Consider the following 27,972-nt stretch of genomic DNA (forward strand, 5'->3'; position numbering starts at 1 on the left):
ACATTTGTGTCTTAGAAAATAAAATACCTCTAAGAATCCAGCATTTTATATTTTTTAATAAATTCTTGTGTTCTGTTTTAGACTTTATTACTTTGCACCATTGTAGTGAAGCAATCAAAGAAAAAAAAGATTTTTTGAATTGGCTTAAACCAAATCTCTCCATAACACTTAGGGGAAAAGTGTATTATTTCCTGTGTTGTTCTCTGCTACTGTGTTGATCTTGACTTTTAAAAAAGATTTCTCTAATGGTTTTGTATAATTTTATGCTACCATTTGGGAGGTATTTTATTTCTCTAAAATTATTTTTCTTTTTTCGAATTGTACATCTATCTTCATGCCTTGCTGCAATTCTGGATGTGGGAGGTGACATGTGACATGTGACAGCATGAAATCCTGCTTTGGTTTTTTAGGCTGTGTATCTGAATGGTGCTGTCTCAGAGGAGATACCAAAATTTAATGTACTGCCTTCATCCCAATCAGCAGTTCCTGGGCTCTTCCTTCAGGCATTGTGTCCAGGCTCATCCAGAGAAAGAAGGGGTTGCTGAGTGGTTGATACTGGTTTCTGCCCAGCTCAAAGGGGTTTCTGTTTCTCCCTCGGATATGAAATGTTGCTTTCTTGCATTATTCACTCATAACTGCCGATCTAACTAGTAAAAGTGAACTCTCCCTCTTGATTTTTTTAACTGTACTTAAAATATGCTGTTCAGTGAGAGAGGCAAAAAAAATCAGAAGTTTATTACTATCAACAGAATTTCTTAAAACTTGGGATTTTTTAGAGAACTTCAGCAGTTATGCTGACAAAGCCTGTATTTGGAAGAGTAGGATACTATTTATTTAGTGCAGTTTTTAGTTTTCTGTTTCTTATTGATCACAGTGAATGGAGAGATGTGGAAGAACACAGCTTGTCTGCTGTTTCTAGAATAAGTGGAAGAAAACCAGTAGGGCTGTATGTACAATTAGTTTCCTCATTCTTTATGTAACTCCTTTTAAAAAAACCCAGCAAACAAACTAAACTAAACAAACAGCTATTTTAGAAATGTTATCATATACACTTATTTGGTTGCTTGCAATTTTCTAGGGGAATAAGTCTGTATACGTTACTAGTTTTAAATATTTTAATTGTTAAAGAAACTATTTATAAAATTTTGAGTTTTGCTAGCTAAAAATGTGGCAATTTCTCAGGATAATACTCTTTCTTCTTTTTATTATTTACTGGGTTTTAAAAGTCTTCTGAGTCTCCTGCCTAGATTATAAAGAAAATGACTTGGAGTCACTTTTGATACTGAAGATGCTTGCATTTGCTTGTATAAAATAAAAGTTGTGATATGAATCTAACCAGTGTCAGTAAAAGTTTATTACACTTAGTTTTGATAGTAGAAATTATTATCTAAGGTCATTCTTCACTCTGTTTGTTTAAGTAGTTTGCATTTCATTAATGATTTGCTAGAAGCATTGAAAATGAGACTCAGTTAACAAATTGTAAATAATTTACTTTTTCTAATGTATTTATAATGTATTGAGTGCATTGGCAGTTCTAGCAACACTTCAGCAGCTTTCTCTCTCCGCTGTCAATCCACTTTGTAGATGTTCTCCAGAGAAGCTGATGATCCAGCATGGGAGGTGAAGGCTACTAAATTCCCTCTGGGGAGTTCAGTGGTGGTTTTTCTTGCAGGGTGATCTCAGATCTCAGGTGTAGTAGACCACTACTCATGGATCAACAGCTGGTCAAGAAGATGCTGCTTTCACCCCTCTGAGAGCTTCCTTGGTTGTCAGACCTCACATGGAAGACAGTGTCTTCCCTGTAGGCAGGGAGTGAAAGGTGGAAAGAATCCCCTTGTGCAGCAGGCGATGTGAACAGCTCTGGATCAGCCTGGGTGACTCCTAGCACACTCCTAGCAGTAGCATTCTCTATGAGGCCACTCTTACCTGGCTGGAAAACATTTTTGTGCACTACCTCCTCTAAAACAGCAAAAACAGCATTTTTTTTTTTGCTGTTTTAATGTATCCTTTTTATTTTTGGGGGGAGGTCCTGAAAACAGTCTGAAAATAGCTCAGGGTTTTAACCCAGGTGCCATTCAGACTAGACAAGATGTAGCAAGGCACACTGAGGCTGCACGTTGGCAATACCCTTTCTCTTCTTCAATATTTTGAGCTGCCCAGCACTTAGCTTCATTCACCCAGGAGCTTGTATCAGTATTTGCCAATTAAGGTCTCTAAAAAAGCTCTTAAGGCATAATATCAGAGGTGGAAGGAGTTTATTCAGGCTGAGTCCATCAGTGGTGGCAGCAGTGAGGAGTGCTGAGCCTTGCCCAGCTGTTCTGCAGCTGCGGAGAGCAGAGATGGACTCTGGCAGACAGGGCTTGCACCCAGGGTCCAAGGACAGTAAACTAGTCCCAGGAAGGTTGGCTGTCAGCTTCAGTTTTGTGAATGTTTCTTAAGTGTAGTTTGCCTTTTTTTGTGAAACAAAGCAACTTAACTGCTTTAAAAGGCAGTAAGTGCTGCTGCCTACTTCTGAGGTCAGCATGATCACTTTCATTGATGATAAGAGCAGCACATAGTCTGGATCTGTTCTTTTTCCTGCTGGGAATTTTGGAATAAGTGATGTGCGTGAACTACCTTAGCTGTGATGATTAGATAGCATATTGCTGTGTGACTCATGTTGTTCATTGCTGTTACCATGGCTCTAACAGCTACCTTGTGAGATGTTTATATGAATATTTTTTATAGTATTGAAGTGATGGTGTTAGCAAGTGTTGGGGATCTTTGTTTTCCTTATGAGCTGTGTTTAAAGGCAGTGTTTTAAAAATACTGTCTTTGGAAATTGTTCTGATCCATGGGAAATCTTGTTTAATATTTAGAAAGCTGTTTGTGTTTTTCTTATCACAAAGCATAAGTAAATGTGTTTAGCTGTAGGCATTGCCTTTAAAAACCACTATTATTTTGTTATTTAATCACAAAAACCTAATGTAAATCCTGGTTATCATCTTTTTTTTTTGTTATTGTGTTTTGCTGGGTTGTGTGGGGGAAATTGCTTATTTTGAACTATTACATACAGTGAAATAGCTGTCATTTTACAATATATGACACCAGAAGAAATGTACCTCCTCTTTTAACAGAAGGTACATTTTTTTAAACCTGGTTGAGTATCTATAGCTGTGGCACCTACGTTACATCTGCATAACATAACTAGTTTACTAGAAGAAAAATAGATGTTTTTCTATCTTTTTAAAGATTAGTATAATCATAATAAAAAATTAGTATATTTAAAGATTAGTATAATCATGTCTTCTTCCTGGATTAGAACTTTAAATATAGATGAACTTTCACATATTAGTGCATCATTTTCAGGACAATGAAGGTTGTATAGCAGGCAGTTTCAGCTTTTATTTCTGGTACAAATGACATTGATCAGACAGGGGGGTTTTGTTTTGCTGTCGTGACAAATTTAAAAGATGTGATGTGATGTTTGAATCATTAAACTTGCTTATTCTGTTCACTTTCAGTTCTTTAAATTTGATGTTACTTTTTTTTACAGAAGTTATTTTAATTTGCAATTTAATCTGTGTTCTCAAGTCTGTTATGTTTGTTTTCATTTGTTTTTCATTTAAAACTAGCAACCAGACATGTAACGTGGAGCATTTACAGTTTTGACCTTTCTATGTATGTGGCTATCTATATTCAGAAGCAATACATAAGAAAAATCTATTGATTTGCAAACTAATCAGGTGTTGGTGCTTCTGATTGTAGAGTGCTCACTTGGCCATGATTGACACCCTCATGATGGCTTACACTGTGGAGATGGTCAGCGTGGAGAAAGTCATCGCTTGCACTCAGCAATACTCAACCTTCTTCCAGGCTACAGAGGTACCCTATGACATTGAGGATGCTGTCATGTACTGGATAAACAAGGTATGAGTGCTGGAAAAGCAAGCTGGGGGTTTCTTTGTTGTGTGTATGATTTGATTAGAGATGAGGGGCTAGGATGTGTATTTGTGTATGTAGGTATATCAGGACTGTTCTGATAACAGACTGTTCCTTCACCTGCTGTTTATGGAATACAAAAAGAAAAGTTTGCAGAGCTAAGTTAAACATGTGTGAACCAAATCAACAGGACATCTTAGTTAATACTGTAATATATACTACATGCAACATTTTAGGTGTCACTGTCATGTTGAGATGCCACAGTTCCTGCTCAAGGGTCTCTTTTTGGCTCTTTGTAAGGTGTCATCTCATTGTGTACTTAGTTATGATTTAAACCCAAAGGTGTTCTGCTTGTTTGAACACATCTTGCTCAAAGTGATCTACCTTCACTGCATAATCAAATCAAATGACAAGGATAGCCTGTTAATCAAATGTGACTGAGCATAATAAGGGACAGATTCGTTTATACAATGTAAAGCTAACAAGCAGTGACCTTAGACTGCATCTGAGATTGACATTTGCTGGTTTTGCTTCAGGGCTATAGTCTGAAATGTTTGGTTTATCTCTTTAGTTCTGTGTTTGTGATTTATAGACCTTTTGAAGAACTTCTTATTTCTATGATGACTGAATGAACTATTTTGTCTCTAGGTAAATGAACATTTGAAGGACATCATGGAACAGGAACAAAAACTGAAAGAGCATCACAGTGCAGAATCTGCAGGAGGTCAGAAGGTAGGTGGAAGAGTTAAAATATTTTAAACAAGAATAAGCATTTATGTGTAAACAGACATTGCAGACATTGAGCTTTTAACAGCTTGTTAAAGAAAGCAAACTTGTAGTATTCATTTTGCTATTAGTTCTAACACTTTCTTAAAATACACATTTAAAAATATAGCTAACAGAGTTCCTTTCTGACAAATAAATCTTTGATAGCAGGGAAACACCTCTTATATTAGTGCTAAGGAATTTAAGAATAATGAATACTTTTGAGTGAATTAAAACCCCAGACAAATCTGATATGAAGAAGACCAAAACTTTTTTCATGATTTTTAATAGTTTTTTCCTTGTGTATTTTATGAATCTCAGAAGAGAAATCTGTGCATGTACATGGGAAGGATTGCTCTGGCTATGATCCAAAATACTGGTTGATTACAGGTTTTATTAGCTATACAATAAAACCAGATTATGTTTGATTCCCTTTCCTAACGGGAGTTTTTTCTTTTGTTTGCAGAGCTCACTTAATCATTATATGACCATCAAAATACATAGGGATAGCAGACACTTCTAGAGCATGTAAAATTAGTTGCTACAGAAAGATCCTTTACCCTATTGTTATATAACTATTATTGTAGGATTGGTAATCAGTCTGAACACCTTTTGGTATTATCCCTGCACATGAATGCAGACCAGATTTCCAAGCTGCTGCAAGGCTGTAATCCTCCTCCCCAGCCTGGCCTATTCTCACCTAAGCTGCTGCCTCCTTTTCTGTGCCACTCTGAGGGAATGGTGGGTTACCAGCCTGGATTAGATGCTCAGCTTCAAAAAATATGAATGTAATGAATATCTTTTTATTTGTAAGGGTTTTTTAGGTATAAGGAATGCCTATGAAGGTAAATGTGACTCAGCAAAAGAAAATGGTGGTTCTTAAAATAATAGTGTGACCCTGGTGCATATACCCTGCCATGGAAATAAAAATTAAACTTTGTTCAGTATCAATAGTGATAGTAGCATAGAAATCTGGAGAATAAGATGTCCTTGGCAAGTTCATTTCTCAAATTCAGATAAAACAAGTAAACAGAGGCTGGGGAAATAACCTGTGTCCTTCTGTCCTTTAGTGGTTTTTCTTTTCCCTGAAAATAATAGCAGGAAGTTTTAGGTGGTTTTTAGGTCACTTGGAAAGATGAGAACAATTTTGAAAATCAAAAGTACATGAGAGTCTTAGTATGATAAACAAATATATATATCAAAGTGAAAAGTATTATCAGAGCAATTCCATAAAATTATCTGTATTTGCAAAAAATTCAGTAATATTTATTTTCACTTATAGTTCGCAATTTATATTAGGAGTAAAAGGATAAAATTTTTAGTTTATAATTTATCTTCACTGTCCACATTTTGGAATCAATTGTTGAAAGATTTATATAGTCTGTAACTGATCTCATAAATGGACTCAGGGGAATAACACATTTACCTAAAAATGGTATTGTGGTGTTTTAGATGAATTGTGAAGCTGTAACAGAAGACAAGAGTCCAGTTGGCTAATGTACAAATGCATTGGCAAAATAGCAAAATCATGCAACATTTGCCATATCACGAAAAAAATTATATTTAATGCCATCTCTTCTGTACACTGAGTTTTGGATACTATTATCCCAGGTTCATGTTATGTTTTTTGCTTCAGTAGGGATTCAGCTGCATAAATTACATTGTCAAGTAAAATATTCTGTGCTTGGTAGTTGTTTTAGCAAGAGCATTATTGAACTCCAGGTTTTCTTTGAGAAACTGTTCAACTGATGGTTAATTTACTGCTATGATATCTCAGTTTTTCTTTTAGTTATATGTCTCACAGTATTTTCCAAGTTTCCACTTATTTTTCCTAAAGGTAATGGTTATTGCATGCATGCAAATATATGAGGTTTAGAAACATGTAACATCCTAGCTAAACCCTGCATTTCTTAACTGAGGATTAAACTGAATGCTGGCTTTGCAAGGAAAACTAATGCAGATGCATTGGATGAGCCCATTGCATCAAATCAAGTTGGCCAGCATTTCTAACAGGAGTTTCAGGTAAATTATCATGTGGCTCCTGTCAAGCATCTCTTAGTGTTTATTACCAGATGCCCAGGTGTTTTCCACTGATTATCTGTCTCCATGTTGCATCAGTATTTCTCCTTTAAAAGCACAGAATCATTGATGCTATTGGCCTTACCTCTGCACTCAGCAAAGCTGAGAAACAACTGTAGCTGAATTCCTGTACTAGGTTTGGGCCTTGTTGAAATATGTATATCATTTCTCATTTCATGTTGTGCTTGGCTTTAGTTATTAATAACAATAGGTATTCTTAGATTTTAAAAAGCTGAGCAGGGGGAATTAAATTCTGCTTTTGTATTAACTAAAGCCCTACTATATCATTTGCCATTTTTTGGAAAAATTAAACTATGCTTGTATGTGTGTGTATATATATATATTTAGCATTTTCTATGCTTATATTACAGTTGTAGTTTGATTATCAGTATCTGAATTGTTTTATTTTCTTTCTTTGATATTTTTAAATTCCTAACTGCTGCTTCTATTTGTTTTTTAAAACTTAGCATGAAGGGGAACTGGAATTATCCATTGTTCAGCTTTTCTGTCTTCCACCATAATTTTCAGCCTGGGGCTTTTAAATTTATGTTCTCCATGCTACCAAGGCATTTAGTAATTCAAATGGTGAACTCCATATGAAAATTTAAGAAGCTTTGTTATCTCTCCTTTCTAGACAAAACCTTTGTTTATTTAAGTTTCCAAGGTATAGTCAGGTCTTGAATGTGAACTAATTTTAAATTCTGAATGCCCTTTCTGCTGATTAGAGGTGGCCAAGCAAACATGGGAAGAATACATAAGTTTCCCAATCAATAGGGAAAGCTCTTCTTTAGGTTTAATTTCTGGCCAAGAAGCAGGAAAATTTGGTACCTAAAAGGTGAAACAAATAACATACATTTTCAAATAATTTCATACAGTTACACGTTTGTAAATTAATTGTGAAAAATAATTTCTGTGTAGCCCTCAAGCCTAACTGTGTTACTGTGTTGTTACAAAACTGTGGTGAATCTTTTTGCAATGAATAGTAAATTTCTACAAAGGTTTAAACATCAAATACAGATTATTAGATACTACAAATTATAAGATATACCTGTTTTCTATGTCTGGGTAGATAAAATCAGTATTAACAGATTGAGGTTGCTTTTGTTTTCTTTCCCTGTCTTCTGCTACTAGCTGTCTGTAGAAGATAAGAGAGGAAGGAGTGTGTATGATTTTTAGTTCCAGGTAGTCCTCTGTGGACCTTGATCAGCTGGTGATTTGTGGTAAACATCTTTTTCTGGTAGAGTCTCTGCATCTCTTTTCAGAATTAGGATTTCAAGTTTTCTAGTGAATAGCTTTGATTTTTCAGCCTTCCACTGAATAATATGTAGTGAGTGTACAGTTGCACTGGTTAAATTTCTGATTTTCAGTGTAGTTGGAGCTTTCCCAAAAACATGTTCTTCTTTTGTTTGCTTCTGTGGTTTAGACTGAATCAGTCTTAAGTCAAATGCAAATCCTATGAGAGAAACAAATGTAGCTTCATTTAAGTACCTGAATTCTTCAAACTTCTTATAAGATCAGTTTAAACAGTGTAACCTCTTGTGTGAAGGTAAAACACTAACACTGTAGTTCCACTTTCCACATTTAGAATTTAATGTTTCATAAATCCACACTGCTACCTAAAGCTAACCTGTCAAGAAGAAAAGTTTGCAGTAGAATCAGCTTCTTGATCGAATCAGTGCACAGCAGCATGAACACAAATGATGGTGCAAGGAAGATAGCAGAGACAAGCAGTTCATGAAAGGCATGACTATCATGTCTTGGCACCATAAGATAAGTTTATATGGAAATAAATTTATCATAGTCATGTTTAAAAATTTTTGTTAGGGAGGTTAAAAAAATCATAGTGTAAAACTATAGGCTCTTAACCTGAGGGACTATTTGTTCTTTCAGCTTTTGTTTTGTTTTGTTTTGTTTTTTGTTTTGTGGGGTTTTATTTTGGATTTGTTGTTGTTTTAAACACTGGGGAGAAGCCAGCCAGGATTCTTTGCTTTGTTTCATAGTGACTGATTTTTGTGAAGTTACAGGGCAAAATGTTTATTTTTGCTGATCTAAAGTGACAGTTCAACAACCACTGAATTCTCAGGTTGTCCAAGAGAGCTGGTCTTCGGAATTGAAATGAATGTGTGCTTTTTTGCAAAGAGTAGTTCTTCAGCCTAGCATTAAATAGACACTGGTCAACTTTTGGAGTCCAGGTCTGAAATACACTGCACTTTGATAAAGGCAAGAACAATGTTCCTGTCAGTGTTAAATAGAATAATAGGCAGCCTAGGTCTGATCTCAGCCAAGTTAGCCAAAACCTTGCTTAATTATACAGTTCAGAATTCCTGATTGCAGTTGAAAATTAAGATAATTTGTTTTCAAATGTGCATGTTTTTCCATACACTGACTATTTTTCAGTGAGATTAAGAGTAACTGAATCCTATTGAATGTGACAGAAATGTCCAGAGCCACACACTGATGTGCATCTTGTAGTTGATTTCTTCTAATTGCCTTTGGAATTCTTCCCTGCTACAATCCAGTGAAATGGAGGAGAAGGATGTTGAGAATAGCTGTGTTACTACTGCACACCCATTAATGCACAATAGCTTTTTTCCATAAAAGCTCTGTATTGTTACTGCAGTTGTTTTCAAGGTTTTATGGAAGCACAGTATTTTAACAACTACATAAAATAATAAGGTTCCATAGCAATTTGTTCCATGATAGTTTTAAACTACATTTTCACCATTTCCAGAAAATATTTATCTTCATTAAAAACAAAATAAATTCTTTGCTGCACTTCAGTAATGGGTTTGATTTTTATTTTTCTACAATGAAATCAATAGAGTGGTGATATTTTCTGTGTGTATCTATAGTACTGGTACATAATATTTTTGTTTTTAGTACTAGAAGTATTATGCCAGACTAGTGCACAGAGTTGCAGAAAAAAGTCAGTGCACTTCAGATTAGTATATTTTGATTGTGTATGAGTTTGGAGGTTTATGTATTAGTTCTGATAATTCCTCTGCCAGTAGTCAAAACTCCATCTACATTTCAGGTCATTGCACATCATGCAGCTGATGCTAATGTGATTTGTCATTGTAAAAATATAACTGCCTGTACCTCTTGTTGTCCTGAAAACTGTCATATGATCGTTTAAAAATATTGTTGAATGTTACTGTTTGGCTTGAAGTAACTAACACAAGCTTCACTGCAGTTGGGTGTATTGTACTACAGTGTGTTTATCCCTTTTTTCATTGCTTTAGCTTCCCTGCTTCCCCATGTGTGCTGCTGGAGTTCATTTTGATACTTGTGATATCATGACTTCAAGTCTCAAATGAATTCTTCAGTCGGATTGCATATGTAGCGTACAATTAGATGTGTGAAAGCATTTCATAAAACTGCATTGATCTGACAATCTTAGCTGTTCATGTGGGAAAATTATAATGTTGATCTACAAAGAGTGCAGACATATTTCTCCAGTGTTATTGCTGCTAATTAGCTCAATATGCAGAGGTTACAGTGCACTTATGCTTGCCATTAAATTACAACTCACTGTTATACAAAACTGAGAATGTTAAAGAAAATTGCTTTATAAAAGTAATTTATGAAATCTGATAAAATGTCCTTTTTTTTTTTTTCCCCTTTGCTTTTTGCTTTTATCCTTTTTTCCTACTGCTTCCTCTGAAGTCTCCTACCAAATGGTTTTGGAAACTGGTTCCTGTAAGTTTGCCCAACTGCTTCACTTTGATCAAGTTGCTTATTTTGGGAATGGCTTTGTCCATGTCATGCTGGTCTAATCATTCATTTCATTTATCTGTGTGATATAATTTTATAAGAGATTGCCCTGCAAAGGAGTGCATACTTGCAGAAGCCTGTTTTGCAAGGTAATCTGTGCAAAAGAAATATGAGATATGATGCTGGACAAGGAATTACTTTTCAGGCAGTCAGTGGGTTTGTACAGAGCGGTGCTACCTGTTATTAACACATGTCTAATGAACATTTAAAAACCATTTTTTCATAAACTTTCAGTAAACATGCTATTTGATACCAATTATTTTTTAAAAAGAAACTTACAGAAGTAGTTTTTGATTGTTGATGCTACATGCAATCTGAAATCTTATTTATTCTAAGCATATGCAATCATTACTTCATTCAACTAGAATTCCCCATTTTTTTAGCTGATTTAAGACTGCTATTAATCTCTCCCCACACAAAATGACCCAAAGCAGCATACTTTGAGATTATAATTTCACTAAAAGTAAAAAATAGCTTTTCATGTCTGCAATAATATAGTTTGTTTTCTCTGTGCTGTGTCACCTTGGGGTTATCATTACTTTCCTCTTCATGTAGGAATTCACACTTGATGTACATTCAGATTGTTTATTTGGCAAAGTTTGGCTGGGAACAGCTGTTCAGGTATATGCAGAATTGCATACTTCTGATCTGAATTCCAAAGACCTAATTCCCATCTATCATTGCTCTGAAGATTACCAAATAATTGATCTAGCAGTCCCTCAGATGTTCGTTGCCATAACCAATGAAACACTTCTTACATTGCAAAAGAAATTGAAATTAACAAGGCAGGTGCATGTAGGCAACATGAAAAATTACTCTGTGTCTGGAAAAGTAGTTTAAAAATACTGTGTCCAGCAGCCTGAGCAGTGTTCAGACTCCTAACAGTCTCTGGGTGCAATTGCTCTGTAAAGGTATCTATCTATCGCAGTTGTGACACACAGATACTCTGCTCTTCACAGTACAACCCTTTAATTTTCTTTTGGAATTAAGGTAGTGTAACTAATTGGAATGAAGAAAATGAAGAAAAAAAATAAGATGGATCATGATATCACTTTTTTTTTGTCTTATTTTGTCAAAGTAAGGCTACTTGAAAACAGTCTCAGAATGTGTTCTGTTTTTGTCTCGAGTGTTGGTTTACTAGTGAGTATCTTCCTTTGCATAAAAATGATATTCAGTTCTAAAATACTCAATCTGTTGAGAAGCTAACTCCAATTTGCCTGCCAATAATCTGTAAACAGCTTGAATTAGTGGTATTTATATTACCTGATGGTGTTAGTTCAGTAGGGATACAGTCGAACTCCAAGTTATAAAACTCAGGCTGCTCTGCTTTAGCCAGTCTTCTGTCTCTTCCCTTTAGAACAGAGCACATTTCATAGTGGCAGATATTCCTCAGCATAGAGGCAGCTAAAAACTGTTAAGTACATTTATAACATGTTATCTACTGTATGGTAAATGTGTAAGAGCATTCATTGTTAATGATTAGCTCTGAATACACACAAGCACTTAGGACAGAGTAGCTGGTGTGCGGTTGGTTCATCTTTCGCTGACCTTGTTTCTAGGCAAGTGTTTTGACTATACCTAGACTAGGTTAAGTGGAATAAGCTCAAGGATGCTAAGTCAGGATGGTTTAGGATCTCAGAAACAAGATGCCTATATTAGCATTTCTGTTTCAATTAACTCTAGAGCTTTATAATGTAGAAGTTCATCTTTTGCATTGTTGCATATGCATTTAGTAGCAAACACTGCAGCTGATGAGAATAGTTTCTTCAAATGGAAGTTTATTTAAAATGCAGTACATTCAGTGCAGTGCTTTTCATTTTTTTCAGTATAATTTATCTTTTTAACCAAATAGAAACATGATGCCTGCCATACACTAATGAACCTAGCAGGTCAGGTTATATGAGTTTATCTTTCCTGAAGTAATGTGCTTGGCATTCTCTACAATGAATTAAATCCTCTATGTCCACTTCAAAGATATGACACAGTTTCTAGCATGGGTGGCCTAAGGCCAGTGAAGGCATCATCAAAGTGCAGTGTACTTTTTCACAGGATTTACTGTACAACACCACTATATTGTCAATTTCAAGTTTTTGAATACTCCAAAGATACTATTCAAAAAATATATTAATTAAACAGAGCTTCTTGGATCATGATGTTCAGACCATCTGTATCCTGTATCTGTTACCATTATTGATGCTTAATCATAATTAAATTGTGGTATTTCATAGTTAATTTTAACCTTGTTGAGGAGAACATTCGTGGACATAATAAGATGGAATTCTAAACTCAGAGCATTTTCATCATAGTGGGTCACTGGATTGTCATTAACTTTCACTGCAATAATAATTGGCCTATTTCATTAGAGATACTAGGGAGTATTACGAACATGAAGAAAAAATGTTAATAATATGTAACAGGGAACACAATTTTTATTTGGTGTTAATGTTTCCTCTAGCACACAAAAATGGGATTTTCGTTTTTATAAAGTGTATTTGACGCACAAATACAACTACACTAAAAGCATGAAATAGCAACTAAGTCTTAGGGGTTTTTTTTTTAATATTAATTGCTTCCGGTATAAGTTCTCTGGGCCAAATGCAAGCCCTTTATGTTTCTAGAGCTGATGTGGCTGCTGTTGCCAGATTAGGCTTTTACTTAGGCCAGTTAGGGGACACTGACATTCACTAAAATAATCCCATGTGATCCTTGACAGAAATCCAGTGACAGTAAGTACAGCCCTCAGGGTTAGTCTGTGGTTCCACAGATATTTTTGCATGCACAAATGCATTCAACAATTCCTACCCCACCCATAAAACCTCCATCCGTACTCATTCACTGCAGAAACAAAGGAGGAGAGAGTTGCTGTAGCTGGACCAATGGTTTTGGTACAGTTCCATCAGCAATTGCTCCAGCACAGCCAAAAGGTGAAGAGAAGGAGGTAGGAACAGTCAGTTTTGGCCTTGCTGGGAAGAGTGATTTCCACAAAGACTTCTGAGAGACCCTTCAGGGAGAATTGTAGTCCAGTGTGTGTCCAGTGTGCATTTAAATAGCATGAGATTAACTCAGAAACACTCTACTACTCCTAAGTAGTTCTGTGGTATGAATACGGCAGTTACCCTTCACTACTGTTTTAAAATGTCTTAGTAAATAATACTAACAAAATCTATACCACTTTCTTCCACCTCTGTTTCCTTTCCCAGGAAGAAATGGAAAAAAAATGGGAATGATGTTAAGTCCGTTTTTTCAATAAGCCCTCCTCTCCTATCACACACAAAAAGAAAGAAACCCATTGAACATATATTCCCTGCAGATAAATGCTATATCAGTATCCTAACCTAATGATCTCTTTATATGCTGACTTCATTTTTTAAATATTTCCATTTGTTGCTGGGTCACTGCATGGTCATAACAGTTCACCATTAAGATTTCTCTATGTTTATGAGTGACATATGTTTATGACTGCTTATAGTGACACATGCTAGTAATAAAAATGGAGTTGATAAAATGCAGATCTCCTTACTTCTGAATTTGTCATTAAGTCAGTTACATGAATGAGATTTTGGGCAAGATACTTAGGTCAGAGTCATGTGACTTACCAGTAAACTGAAGTTGCGCTAGCTAAGGACTTGTCTCACTGTATTTGCACACAGATAATTTTTTGATTGCATAATAATGACTGCTAAATTTTAATTCAGGTATAGAATGTTATTTAGTTTAGTGTGCTGTAGAGAGATCATCAAAACCTTGTAATTTTGAAGGCTAAGCTCAGTATTAGCATTGTTCCTTTTGTCTTAGATATGATTTATTCTGTTTGAAATGTAGCATAACATAAATATTGTTAGGAAAAAGAATACTGAGAATATTCAGCTATTTCTTGAATACTGCTTTTTCACTAACAGTGTAAAATCTACAGCATGAATTTGTTTGTTCATATGTTTCAGAGCCTTTGTTTCTCTAAATTTCTCTATTTCAAACTGTAGGCTCGTTACCGGAAGGAGCAAACATTGCTGAAACAGCTGCCCTGCATTCCCTTGGTGGAGAATCTGCTGAAGGATGGTACAGATGGTTGTGCTCTAGCAGCCCTGATCCACTTCTACTGTCCAGATATCATTAAACTGGAGGGTATGTCTGGTATCTCTTGGCTTGTACACATGGGCCATAAAAGTTTAAATGTCTGTATTTGGGAACTGTGTGAAGGAAGGTGCTTAAATGCAGTATACAGCAGGCATTTTTTAATGTGGCAGGTTTAATATAAACTTTGTGCCTTTTTCATTTTACCTTTAAATAAAAGGAGCCCAGATGTCCTTCCTGGTGTGCTTGCTTTTATGTTGTCACACTAAAATAAACATACTTGAAATTATCTGCAAAACTCTTATTCTTAAAGCTTAAGTGCTTTTTGTGAATCTGAGCATTTACAGATATAAAACTTAGAAGAGTTTAGAGTTAGGCTCTGTGTAGCTTCACTGCATGGCAAATAGTTGCTCTGTATTCTGTGCTTTTAGTTCACCTGAGACCTACCTGGATCATTTATAGAGTAAACAAAAATGTATAGTGTAGAATGTATTAGTGACATGCTGTTCTAGAATAGCAATTGTCTGTGAGGATGAGCAGCTTCATCTCATTCTTTTGCTCAGTAGCCTGGTAAAGTTATACCTTCCTCTTGGCAACTAAGAGCTGTAAAATGTCTTGGCAGCTAACACCCATCATTTTCTGCCTGTGTTCTTTCTATGATACCTTTGATGTCGTGGGAACACTTATGCAGAAACATTCTGAGAAATCCAGGAATATGAAGAAGGGTTTAGAGCTTGGTAAGGGCTGAAATCTGGAATTCATATACACAACCACTTTATAGACAGCTTCAAGCACAGTAGGCATTGAAGATGAAAGGCACAAATATGTATTCATTCACCTTACTTCTGCAGCTTGAGAATTTTGATAAATAGAGCTTTCAGTTTGCATAAACATTGTAGCCAAATGCATACTATTATATGTGATTAGGGAAGAGTTAAAACTTGGGTGGTGTTGACTGGGGTAACACCTGGTACTTCTGTCTTGTTCCAGCATGGCTGAGAACACAGACAGTCTGAAAGGTCTTGTGTGACCAGCACCTTCCTCCAGCATCTGGCTTTTAATGGCAAGGCACATGTCATCTTTGGAGCTTTAGTTTAATATTCCTGTTAGGTATCCTGGCATCTTCTTCCCTGAAGATACAAATGTGCATGTCATTGTCTCAGAAGTAAATTCAAAGGTACTCCAAAGCAACTGGAAACACTTTAATAAGACTTTATCATCCTCCCTGTACTTAGGTAGTATAATTTTTGATGCATGTTGAATTTTACTGAGATTTGGTTCTGTATTGAAACTGAGGAAGGCAGGTAATAAAAATACGTATGCAAAAAATGCTTAAAAATGCATTAACAAAAAAGTAGAAAGTATTCTATGGTTCTCTGTAGTCTGAAATAGATAAATTCTTCTCATTAAGTCTTCATTTCACTTTCAAATCTAGGTTTCCTTGAAGGAATACAGAACTAGAAAGGAATCCCATTGAGTCAAGATGTTGACTATGGACAAAATTATATAATCCCTTTCATGAATTTGTCTTTTTCTATCTTGAAACTGTCAAAATCTTGAAAATCTGTACTCTTCTTACCCACTGTTGTATAGTTTCCTTTTTTATATGATTTTAAATTTCATTCTTGTGTTGCACCTAAGTCTGCCTGTAACCTGTCTTACGTGCTTTTGTTGTTCTTGCAGCAGCATCCTTTGGTTTAATAGCTTCTAATCTGATGTACACATTTTTGATCTGTTTTCTTCCTCTTGTTTTAGCCCAGGCTACTGAACCAAGCCTTTTCAGGCTCCCTTGGTGAAGTGGATTTCCATTCTCCTTATTATCCTCAATAGCCTTCCTCTGCAACTTGTCCAATTTGGGTTTATCATTCTTGACTATGGATGGTTCTAATTGTACAGAGAAATCCAGACTGACATCCCATTCTTGCCTTGTGCAGTGCTTCTCTGTCACTGCTGGAAATAAATTTTCTGATAGGTTTTAGCATGATGTTTGTTTTCTCCATAGCTGCATGATGCCAAAGGCACATGTTTACAGTGGCTAATACATGATAACTCCCTGCTCTATATCACCTTCAATCATTGAATCACATTAGAATTTTATTAGATTCAAATGTATGACTTCACATTTTGCATTTCTGAATTTAATCTCATTTCAGTCAGTTTAGTCAAACATGTTTTCTTATTGACCATCATCTGTGGGGTTGGAATTATGGACTGTGTCTGATTTTCTTCAGTATGGGAATCCTTATCCTGCTGGTATCAAAGTAGATTCCTTTCATGAAGAAACCTTTTATTCTTAGCAATTCAAAACTTATGTGGAGTTCTGTCATACATTGTTGCTTTAGGAATAAAATCTGATGCATGCTCTGGAAGTACATTTAATTCTTCTCTTCAGTCCTGTCTTTTAAGAGGACTATCTTTTTTTCATGGACCTTATTATTGCTACTTAACTTTCCAAGAAGCAGTCATAAAAAGACAAGAGAGACTATATGGGCTTAAATAGTAGTCAGAGAATACTGTATAACGATACAAGTCTGTTCACAGCCACCACTTCTTTGTCTTTAAACAGCACTTTCAAACAGAGAGTGATAATTCATGTAATAGCCTTCAAGCTCCTTGGAAAACCTCATCTCAAATATCTGAATACACAAATACCATAGACCAGGCTGGTTTTTTTGCAAACATCCAGGTTGTTGATACTAAAATGTACTTGAGTCCCTGTTTAAAGACAAAGAACTAATATGTATGGAGAAGTGTTTGAAAAACGTGTATATTTCTTACTGCTGTTGCTCTATAGAAAATCTGTAGTGATTAAATGTATTTTTTCATTATGTGGAAATAGTTGGGGTGAGAGGCAACAAAAGGCAAAACAGAAACAAATTAACTTGTCAACGGTGAAAAACAAAATTCAATTTTACAAAAATATCTAAATATTTAGAAATGCAAAGATAAAATGTAGATAAATAATTTCTTTCATTTCTGACTAAGAAAAATAAAAGTCTTTGGTGGGGAGGGGTGGGGCAGAAATTATGTCTGAAATTTTCCAGTAAATGCTCCTGAATCTGTAAAAGCCAAAAAGCACTTTTTTGCAAATATGTAGTTGTATCTAATCTTTGCTTCTTTTCTTCTTTTTTAGATATTTGTTTGAAAGATACAATGTCTTTGGCTGACAGCCTATATAATCTACAATTGATTCAAGAATTTTGTCAGGAATACCTCAACCAGTGTTGCCATTTCAGTCTTGAGGACATGCTCTATGCAGCTTCTTCAATAAAGGTAAAAATATAACAGTTAAATAAAAATGCAAGCAACATCCACAGAACTATTTTGCTAATGACATGTTTAGTCTTTTTTTGCTGCTGTATGGGTTCTCTTGTGACACAGCATGTAAGAAACAAATTTCAGCAGAATGAAATTGTTGTTTATGGAATTATTACTCACTGTTCTTACTCTTTTCTGTATACGCAATAATTTCATGGGTGTTAATCTTAAAGCTCTTTCACTTTTGCAAAAGTGTAAAATTCTGAGTTGATTTCATTGGAAAATCCAATGGCTTTTTGCCCCAAATATAAGCAGTAACACAATTCCAACAAATCCAGTTGTTTGAATAAACAATTAGGTGTTTTCAGTCAATCTAAGATTTTTATCTTTTAGAAAGAGGAAAATAAAGCATTATTCTGTAATTCTTTAAGCCGTGTGTGGGAAGAAAAGGAGCAACTGAATGATTTGCCTGATTGTAGATTTAATTTTTCATTATTATGTTTTACTAAGACTTTCTTCTATATAAAACACACTTCATTTGCTTAAGATTCTTGTTGGGTTGCCTTTAGGGAATGAAATATTATTTTTTTGAAGTCAGCATATCCACTGCAGATGTAATGTAATTGGTTTCTAAATATCTGGGTCATTTCACTGCTTTTATGATTTTCTAGCAATCTCACAAGCAGAGTCAGAGGCCAGAGCTTGAATACAGCTTTGTTGTCTCCTGTAGGGTTGAACTCAATCCTTTTCAAATAAGTAATGAGCTGCCAGGGTGAGTAAGGGCAGTAGGACCTAAGTCTAGACTACTTAGCTGTTGCTGGTTTGTTTGGTGTATGCTAAGTTGTGTAGTGACTGCTTTCAGTCAGCTTTTGGTGCTGTTAGATTTCACATGCAGTGATGTACCTACATGCTGGTGAAGTCTGCTGCATTGCAGTCTGCCTTGGCTGCACCTCATATCCTACAGCCACACTCAGTGGTCTCCAGTACAACTTCTTCTCTGCATTTTGATGGTTTCTCTCTGCTTACAGACACATGGAATATGCACAATTGATTATTCATGTTTTGATTCATGACAATCAGTCATACCATTTTTATAGTAATGGCTTGAATTATTTCTCAAGCCAATATGCACTAAGAAACTTCATTTGAAAAAAGAAAAAAAAACCTATAGTAAATATTTTGTCAGTATCCCAATGCATCAGACTTTACACTTTTAAAGTGCAGCATACTCAGTGATTTTGCTGTTTCTGAGCACTGTTTTTAGACAGGATTTAGAGTTCTTTCAAAGAGTTAGAGTATTTCTAGATCTGAGAAAGCCCTTTTGTGACCATATTTTTACAAGCTGCTGTGGCATGGCTTATTTAGATGTAAATGCTACAAAGCAAGGCTGCCAAGTTTTTCTTCTAAAACTTGGCATGGAAGCTTCAGCTAGTGCTGTAAACTCTGCTTTTCCAGTGTTAAGAATTAATTTGCTTTAAGAATAAATTCATTGTTAAAAGAGCTCCTTAGTTTTCCAGTTCATCTGATTAGAGAAAGTTTTAATAAATATGTTTATTCTCCAAAAATTTTATTGTCACTTCAAAAAAGCTTGTAAGTAGATATTTCAGATATTGCACATTGAATTACACTGGTTTGTGGCAGCTACTCTTATCTCAGCCTACAAAATGTACATAGTATAAAGTCTTAGGATTTACAGAGGTGTCTTTGTTAATCAGCGGAAATTCCTGTCTGTTTGCAGAGTGGCTCATACTGCACAGTAGGTGCCACAGTGCTTTTGGCTTAAAAATCTTTTACATTCATAGTGGTGACAGAAAAAGTAAAAAAGACCAACTGCTGATATCTTACTGGAAAAAGCATCAAGAAAAAAACCATAGCAGCGTTTTTGGGATTACAGTGCTGTGCCTTGTGTGGTCCTAGAAATTACAGTAGGTATCCTGACTTGCTGCTAGTTCTTGAGCAGGAAGAGAACAGAACCTCTTCTGAAGTGATCCAGCACAAAGTACGTACCTTACATTCTTCCCAGGGCTCCCTGCACTGTCTTGGTGCGTTACATCAATGTATGTTAGAGATAGGACATGACGCAGAAATTTAGTGCAGCACTTGACCAAAGTGACATTGCCTGCTTTGGGTTTTTCCATCAAAATGCACAGAAACACAGTGACTTCACTTCAGCATCCTGAGTCTTTGATAGAGGCTCTCAGATTTTGCAGCAGATTAAACTGTTGGCTTAGTTTTGGTTTAGCACAGAGGAGAAATAAGCTTTGTCTGGATTTCTAGACAGCTTTAATGTGTTTATTGCCTATTCCTTCTCCTCTAAGAAAAATATATTTGTAAAGTTCTTCACAAGATGTTCACTTGAGCAGGGCTACTGATATTAAAGAAAAAAATATTTCAATACATTCCATGGATGCTTGGGGCACCAACCAAGGACTATACTGGTTCCTGGTTGTTTTCGTTTGAGGCAGACAAACACAAGTAGGGCGTGATTACATAAAAATAATCACAATGTTTTCTGAATCCTCCTTGCATATTTAACAAGAGGAAATAGTAAAAAATCTTGAATCTTTAGTTGTGCAGATTGCTTTTTTTCTCTTCTCCTGTAAGCAGTTTTATCTTCAGACAGAATTTATTTTTAAGTATCTTGTTCTTCACCTGTATCTGGGAAAGTACACAGAGCTGAAGGAACTGTTTTATTGTAACTTGAAATGTGCTTGTTTTGCCTTTTCAAGGAACAAGTTTGTAGAAACAGAAAACCGTGCATTAAGTGCCATCACAAGAAGTATGAACCACCCTGCAGAACCCTAAAGACTTTTTTATTACTTTGTCTGAGCAGTTGATTAGCACTGAGATATAATAGGAGGTGTGTAGCATTTGTGCTTTGGCAATCCAATGGAATGTATAAGTACTATAAGGATATTATACTGTAGTATAAGAATACTATACTGAAGAGAAAGAATTAAAATAAACATCTCACATGCTCCATTTCACATGAGACACATGGAAATTACTTCTAAAAGTTAAAAAAACACATCTTTGGTTGTAATTGATTATATTCTTGATAATTTAAGTTCTTCTCTGCCACTTGATTCTAGTAGGGCCATAGACTTCATATCTAAGAACAAGTCATTTAGGGGGTTAAGTGTCAAGGAGGGGACTGACTGACAACTGGAGTCATTTGGTGTTTGCCATGATTTGAGAGCTTACCCAGGAACTTGGCATTGCATCAATTGACAGGCAGTTAATTGTTGTCTTTTGTTGTATTCCTTTACCTGAGCCTGTACAAATATGTGGGTGTGTGCTTTGTTTTCTTTAATAGTGATCCTAAATTTCTGCTACTCATTTAATGTACACATGTTGTACATTCTCCCTTCACTGACAGAGGATTGATGGTAAGACTCAGATCACCATATTAGAACACTTTTTGTGGATTCACCTGCCATTATCAGTGGCATGATTCAGTTATTACTAAGAGATAACTATTCACACACAGCAATCACTTGCTCACAGGGTCATTTTTCCTGGGCTGGAGCCCAGCCTCATGGTCTCCCAGAAGCAGGGCCTCATTGTGGCCCACGAGTGGCTTTAGGAACATGTGCACAAAGTTTCTCAAGGAGTTAATTTGTCCCTTGGGGTGTGTATATACATATAATCTTTGCATGTAGTAACTGCTGCCCTTGTGGGTGCAGCCAGGGTTGTAGAGCCTGTTGCTGACACGGGCACGTTCTGCTGGTCCTGTAAGGACCTGGCAGAGTCCTGCTGCTCTGAGCCTGTGGGTTCCTGGGAATTCAGCAGGGCCACGGGGCTCTGCCGCCTCGGTGCTGAGGGGATTTGCATGTCCTTCAGCACAGATGCTGTTTTTCTGTCTGCTCTGTGCTGAGATCTGTAGGTCTGCTCACTCAAGCTCATGCAGAAGGCATCTTTATTACAGAATGAAAGCTTTCAGAATGTGAAATGACGCAAATCTGAGAGATGAGTCTGTGCAAATCTGAGTGCTGTATCTTGACTGAAAGGGCGTTCCTCTGACCTAGATGTGGGCCAGACTCCAAACTGTGCAGAATCACAGCTAAGCACTTGGAATAAGTACCTTAATTTTGCACTATTACTAACTAGACTGGTAGAAAAAACATTTGCACTGTCAAATCTTTTTTGATTTAAATCCAGAACTTCTTTTTTTTTTTTTTCCCACTGCTAAATTGAACAGGAGTATATGATATCTGAAGGGTTGATTTATATTAAAAAATATTTATTCCACTTGAGCACTTTTGAATACTTGTACATTGATGGTGTCTATTTGTAAACAGCATAAGCAGAGGCTATAATCAGCACCAGAGACGTGAAAAATAGTGTTCAAATACATTGCATAGGTCATCCTAGAAATTCAGGGCTGCACAATGTCCACATGTGTTGCACAGCTTTCCCTCCCACTGCCAGCCAGGCTGCTCACCTGAGTCTCAGCTGGCAACTGGAGCCCCTTAAGGACCTGGGAGAGCAGCTGGCTGTGCTTGGTGAGGCACTTATTATGTATGGTGGGAGTCAGTTCAGCCATTTCATTCCCATCTGGCCAGGTTAAAAGGATTCAGGAGAAGGAATTAAATGTAAGATTCAACCAGGGAACAGTTTTTTGAGACAGTTTTTCCCTGAGAGGGACCAAATGTTCCTGACTCATTATTTAAAGGGAAGCAGCGTGGTTTGCTTTCACTGATGTCAGCTGCTCTTCCCTCTCAGTTCTGGTCTGAAACAAAGCTTAGTGCATTTTAGAACTGAATTGTTGTGGCATTTATCAGCCTGTGGCAGGACAGAGGACAAACTGGCCACTCTTAGATCACACACAGCTGTAGTCTGGCCTTCTTGAGACAGTTTGTGACACTGCAATTTTCTGCAGGCTTGAAGCTTTTATGTTGGCATTTGTATAATAAAAAAGCTGTGGATTTGCACTGGATGCGACCTTTCCTGGCCCACTGAACAGAGATTTTAATGTGCATCATGGTAAAAATTGTACAGTGTATTTTATGTTCATTTTGCAAAAAATTCTAAGCCTCTATGGCTGCTCTCACACCCAAGTTTTGTGGAAACAAGCCTGATGATGAATTATATGTATCATTTGTGTATATGATATTGTGATTATTCTAAAACTTATAGGTATTAGGAGAGTATAATTTATTTGAAGTACTTGAAATTAAATGAGATTAAATGAAATTAAATTTAATGAAAATGTTTAGCTAATAATGATCTCTGAAGTTGCAAGTCTGCCATCTGCTGTTCAGGGGGCTTGAGCTAGCCTGGACTGCTCAGAGCTTCCTTAGATTTTATTACTGTTAAAATACTGTTCTACTTCTGAATATTACTGTAAGTGCATGTGATAATCATATGGCAAGCTGCTAGAATTTCTGTCACCGTAATCATATGGCAAAAATCTATGGAAATCATATCTACGTTCTTTTGAGTCCTGGATAGCAACATTACTATAGACCCACTGCTAGTTTTTCATCTGTTACTCAACAGTCTTTCCCTTCGATCATTCTTAATGTCCTTTTCTGACTAAAAATAACTTGTGTGAAAACATGATTTCCATCATGATGGCTCACCATCAGACATCTAAAGTAGCCTCTGTTCTCAGTGGGCTGTGCAGCACTTTCATTTTTAGTTCAGTAAATACTGCTTTGGTGGCTTTAGAAAAACAAACAGTCTTGCAGCAGCTCAGGACTGCGTAGAAGATATTCTCAGAAGGAATATCTGTCCTTCATAAAATAGTCACACTATTGTGTGTCTGTTTTTTGTTGAAATGCAGCATTTCAACATAAACATGAGAAATTGGAGTATCTGAATGCAATATTACTTTGGATGGGGACAAAGCTATGATTAGAACATTTTACGATTAAACTTTTTACTAAAAAATTGAGTTAAAAATATAAAAGTTTAAGGAGAGGGAAGGGGAGATATTCAGAGAGAATTTGTAATATTTTGAAATTGTAGTATTAAACATATTTTGTCTGAGAAGTACATCTGATTTTTTCTTGGTCTAAGCTTCCTAATGAAATCATTGTGTGATGCTATGCCTGACATTTACTTGAATAGAAAAAATTCTGCTGTGCATTTTTCCTCATTCAGTTCTGTCAAGCTGGATAAACAGTGATGGGGTTTTTCCTATTCTATTTATAACTTGTGTGTAATAACTATGCAACATCTGCCTGATTCCTTCACCATATAGTACAGTGTAGGAGTAGCTTTTGGTCTGAGTATCCCTTTGCTGAAGTATATCCATGTTAGAAATCTTCAGGAAAAATAAATCTGAAGCTAAAGTGTCAAGCATATAATCAAAATTATATTTTTAAATATACTGATGCAGAATTGATATAATCTCATTTATTATCAAAGTTTTTTTAGTAAATATTCTATTTATTTTAGAATTGCATTCTTATCCTTAATGTCTCTGATTTGTTTTTGAATTAGAATGACTTTTTTGTTTTGAATTTTTGAGAGAAACTCATTGAAAAAATTGTTTAATTATGGTTTCCCAGTTTAATGTACAAGCATTGTTTACATCTTCCGACTTTGTAAGAATGGTGGTGAAGATCTGTGCACCTGCTTGAGCCAGCTCAAACATGGATATTTGCTGATGTCATTCAGTTGATATTTCTAGATATGAAGTGGCACTGAAGATGAAGCTTTGGCCTCTGAACTCTTCAGCCTCCACAGTCAATAACCTTTTGGGCTTTTTGCACTCCTCATATGCTCTTGCAGCAGAAACAACTGCTCCTGCAGTGCTATCCTCTATTGACTTTTGTTGTTGTTGATGCAGTTTGTCACCAGTTTTTTTTTTCCTTTTCATCTGTTTTTCCCCTTCTGTTTAATCTGGTGGCTCCCACACTGTGTCTTTCAAAGCTGTGTAATGGGTACATACAGTAGGTACATATGTATCAGCAGTGCATAAACCTCTGGAGCTAAAACCTTGTTCTATCCTGCAGTCAAGAAACTGCTGCTGTTTTTTGTTTTGCATTAAAGACTTGAAATCTGGGTAGAACTTCATGAATGTGAAAAAAGCACAAACTTAACACAAAAGCCAAAATCAGATTCCAACTTCCTGTACTAAAACAAAGGACTGCTATAATTTTCTATGTTAAAAATCTCTGAAAAAAAGCATTGCCTAGCCTTGCAGTGGGCTTTTCATTGCTATTTTTTTATGGAAGTGGCTGATCTTTGGCAGGCATTTTTTTCCACCCATCCTGCTCCTCTCTGCCCTCCCTGCAAGACATCAGGCTCCAGCATATGCTTGTTATGAAATGTTTCGAGCCAATCACTTGCAATCTGGTCAAGTTATGTGTTGGTGTTACAGATCAGTTGTACTGGTCTCTATTTCTAAAAAAATAATGGAGATTGTAAAATAAGTGGAGATTTTAAATTGGTTGAAACACAGAGGCATCTCCCAAATGCTCCTTAATCTGTTTATTTGCAGGCTTATGTTCTAACATCAATTTTTCTCCATCTTTTTTTTTTATTTCATGTAGAGCAATTACATGGTGTTCATGGCAGAATTGTTCTGGTGGTTTGAAGTGGTGAAACCATCATTTGTACAACCACGTGTTGTTGTGCATCCCCAAGGTAATTATGCTATGGATTGGCCTTAATATGCATGTTTTGATATGTATGTGTACAAATTGCCATTGTATTCACAGATGCAGTGAATATTTTAGTTAACAGGATTTGGCAGTGTACAACCCCCTTAAAGAAGGAGAGGAGTACTCTTTCTTCATTGTAAATCTTCATCTCATCTCATAAATCATAATTAGATTTTGTTGTGGTATAATCACTTGCAAATTTTCCTGACCTAAACAAGCCTCGAATCCATTTGTGCCCATGCAAGAATTACAAATATAATAAGAAACCAAGAACAGAATTTAGCCTGAAGAATTATGTTGCTGAGAATATACCAAGAGAAAGAATCATAAATCTGGGCAAAGTGAATATAGAGCTAATTGTAAAATTGCATTTTGTACCCAGTGGAAAGGTACCATATTCCATCAGAAATTCTCAAATTTAAAAATTCACCTTTCAAATAGATCTTGAGATCTGTTAATGACTGCTTTCAGGTTACTAACATTTCAGGTGACTGAAATGTTCACACAGCAGTGCTGTGATTGGCTTTCCATGCACTAGGAAGAGATTTTCATTGGGTGGCTGTTACACCTTTTCTTCATTTTTATGCTTTATAGCACATACAAATCTGATATCAATATTTAGGTAAGTGCTAACTGGTTTAGAGTGTGACAAAAAAACCTATTTTCTGGTTAGTCTAAGGGTTTGGGAAGAAGAACTTTTATCAGAAACATTTCTTCCAGAAGAACAAATTTTGGTAAAACTGTTTGTTTCCTTTTGATTTTGTGGCTCTTTTTTAGTTTATTTTTTCTGTATTAGTTCTTTGCTTGCTTTTTCTAGTCTATTTTGTCAGTCTCCATTTATTTCATTAGTGCCAGTATGGGAGCTTTGGAGGACTAAAGATGAAATGAAATGACAGTTTTAATCTAAATAGTGGAATCAATGAAAATTCTTTAAATCATTGAAAGTCATTATTTCAGATTATTTTGGACAGCTTTTCTACTGTGTAATTTAACTGAACACTAAACTATAATAACTTGAACTTTGTTCTTCCTGGCAGCTGAACCTGCAAAAGATGCAGCTTCTGCTCACAGCTTGAATGCTAATAGAAGAAATTATGTGGATGGTCCATCTGGTTCTGACTTTGTAGCCAGGTAATGTCAGAGAATCACTAGTACTGTTTCACAATCTCCTCCTTTCTGTGCAAAATCAAACAGTTTTTTTAATTTAAGTTTTTGACTTTTTGCAGAGCTCTGTGATTAAATTACAGATTCAATCTGTGGAATTTTGTGCAGTATCCTGTAGTTGAGCCCTCCCTCCCTGCTGCATGGCAGGCTGCTTGTTCATGTTTTTAACTTGGACAACGTGCTGTTCCCTTATCAGTGTCCAAAACCCTCAGTATTCAGCACAGCAGTGTCACATGGCCTTGTCCTCTTCAATTTCAAGTGGACCTGTTAACCAGGTCTGCTCTGAAGGAGCTGCTTTTCTGGAATTCACAGCGAATTTTCCAAAAGTTATAGTGAAAGTAAACTGAGATAACAGAGTGATGGGTTTAGTTTGATTTGGTTATGTTACTATAGTACCATGAAATTCAAATAGGTAAAAATAGATACTTATGCTGTGATTAATTTACCCACCCACCCCCAACTGCCTCCCAGTGGGGAGGAGAATCAGAAAGAAAGTATAAACCTCACAAGATAAGAACATTATTTTTAGTATTACTGGTACACATTAGGAAGCAATATGGAAACATGTTGTTTCCCTAATGTTCTGTAGCTCTTGATGAATTTCTCAAGGGAGACCTAATTGCTCTTCACAACTACCTGAAAGAAAGACAGATGGAGATTGGTCTCCTCTCCCAAGGAAAAAGTGATAGAAGAAGAGGAAATAGCCTCCATTTGCACTAGGAAAAGTTTAGATTGGATATTAGCAAAAATTTTGTCACCAAAACCAGTTTGGTGACAGGCTGCCTGGAGAGTGATGGAGCCTCCATCCCTGGAAGTATTTAAGATGTGTACATGTGGCACTTACGGACATGGTTTAGTGGTGGCATTGGCAGAGTTAACAGCTGAACTTCATGATCTTAAAGGTCTTTTCCAACCTATTCTTTCCATGATAATGGACATAAATTGTACATTAGGCATTCTTTTTAATCTTTCTTTTGTCGAGGTGAAGAAAGCCTTCCAGTGATCTGATCTGGACCTAGTGAATGAGAGACAGTGTTACAATACATTTATAATTTTGGGGCTTTTATTTTGGTTTATTGAAGGAGAAAGATAAAATTAGCTTTTTAACTGGATATTTAGCAAATGGTTGGTTTCCAACCCAGATAATCTTGTTTAGCCTTTTCTGTTGTTTTTGGATGGGGCTTTTGGAGAGGCAGGTGAGGTTGGGTTTGAGATTTAAGGTTCCTTAGTACGTTTTTAATAGTTTTGTAATCTATGCTGACTTTAATAAGGAAGCAATATTTCACACTACAATTAAATCCACATCTTTTCCCTGTGTGTATCC

General features: G+C 36.0%; 1 protein-coding gene across 4 annotated transcripts in view; it reads left to right on the forward strand.

Annotated features, from left to right (window-relative positions):
• Positions 1-27,972, forward strand: part of CAMSAP2 (calmodulin regulated spectrin associated protein family member 2) — an 80,725-nt gene that overhangs the window by 36,356 nt on the left and 16,397 nt on the right. For 2 of the 4 annotated variants that reach the window (XM_056497170.1, XM_056497171.1), the window contains exons 3-9: positions 3,748-3,909; positions 4,570-4,653; positions 10,432-10,464; positions 14,520-14,661; positions 17,744-17,883; positions 25,374-25,467; positions 26,522-26,615. In XM_056497170.1, the coding sequence (XP_056353145.1) occupies positions 3,748-3,909; positions 4,570-4,653; positions 10,432-10,464; positions 14,520-14,661; positions 17,744-17,883; positions 25,374-25,467; positions 26,522-26,615 (749 nt within the window). The remainder of the gene's footprint in view (positions 1-3,747; positions 3,910-4,569; positions 4,654-10,431; positions 10,465-14,519; positions 14,662-17,743; positions 17,884-25,373; positions 25,468-26,521; positions 26,616-27,972) is intronic. The other 2 variants (XM_056497173.1, XM_056497172.1) reach the window with 1 other exon arrangement.

The sequence above is a fragment of the Oenanthe melanoleuca genome, chromosome 8 (assembly GCF_029582105.1).
Source record: "Oenanthe melanoleuca isolate GR-GAL-2019-014 chromosome 8, OMel1.0, whole genome shotgun sequence".
In the NCBI taxonomy this organism is placed as follows: Eukaryota; Metazoa; Chordata; class Aves; order Passeriformes; family Muscicapidae; genus Oenanthe; species Oenanthe melanoleuca.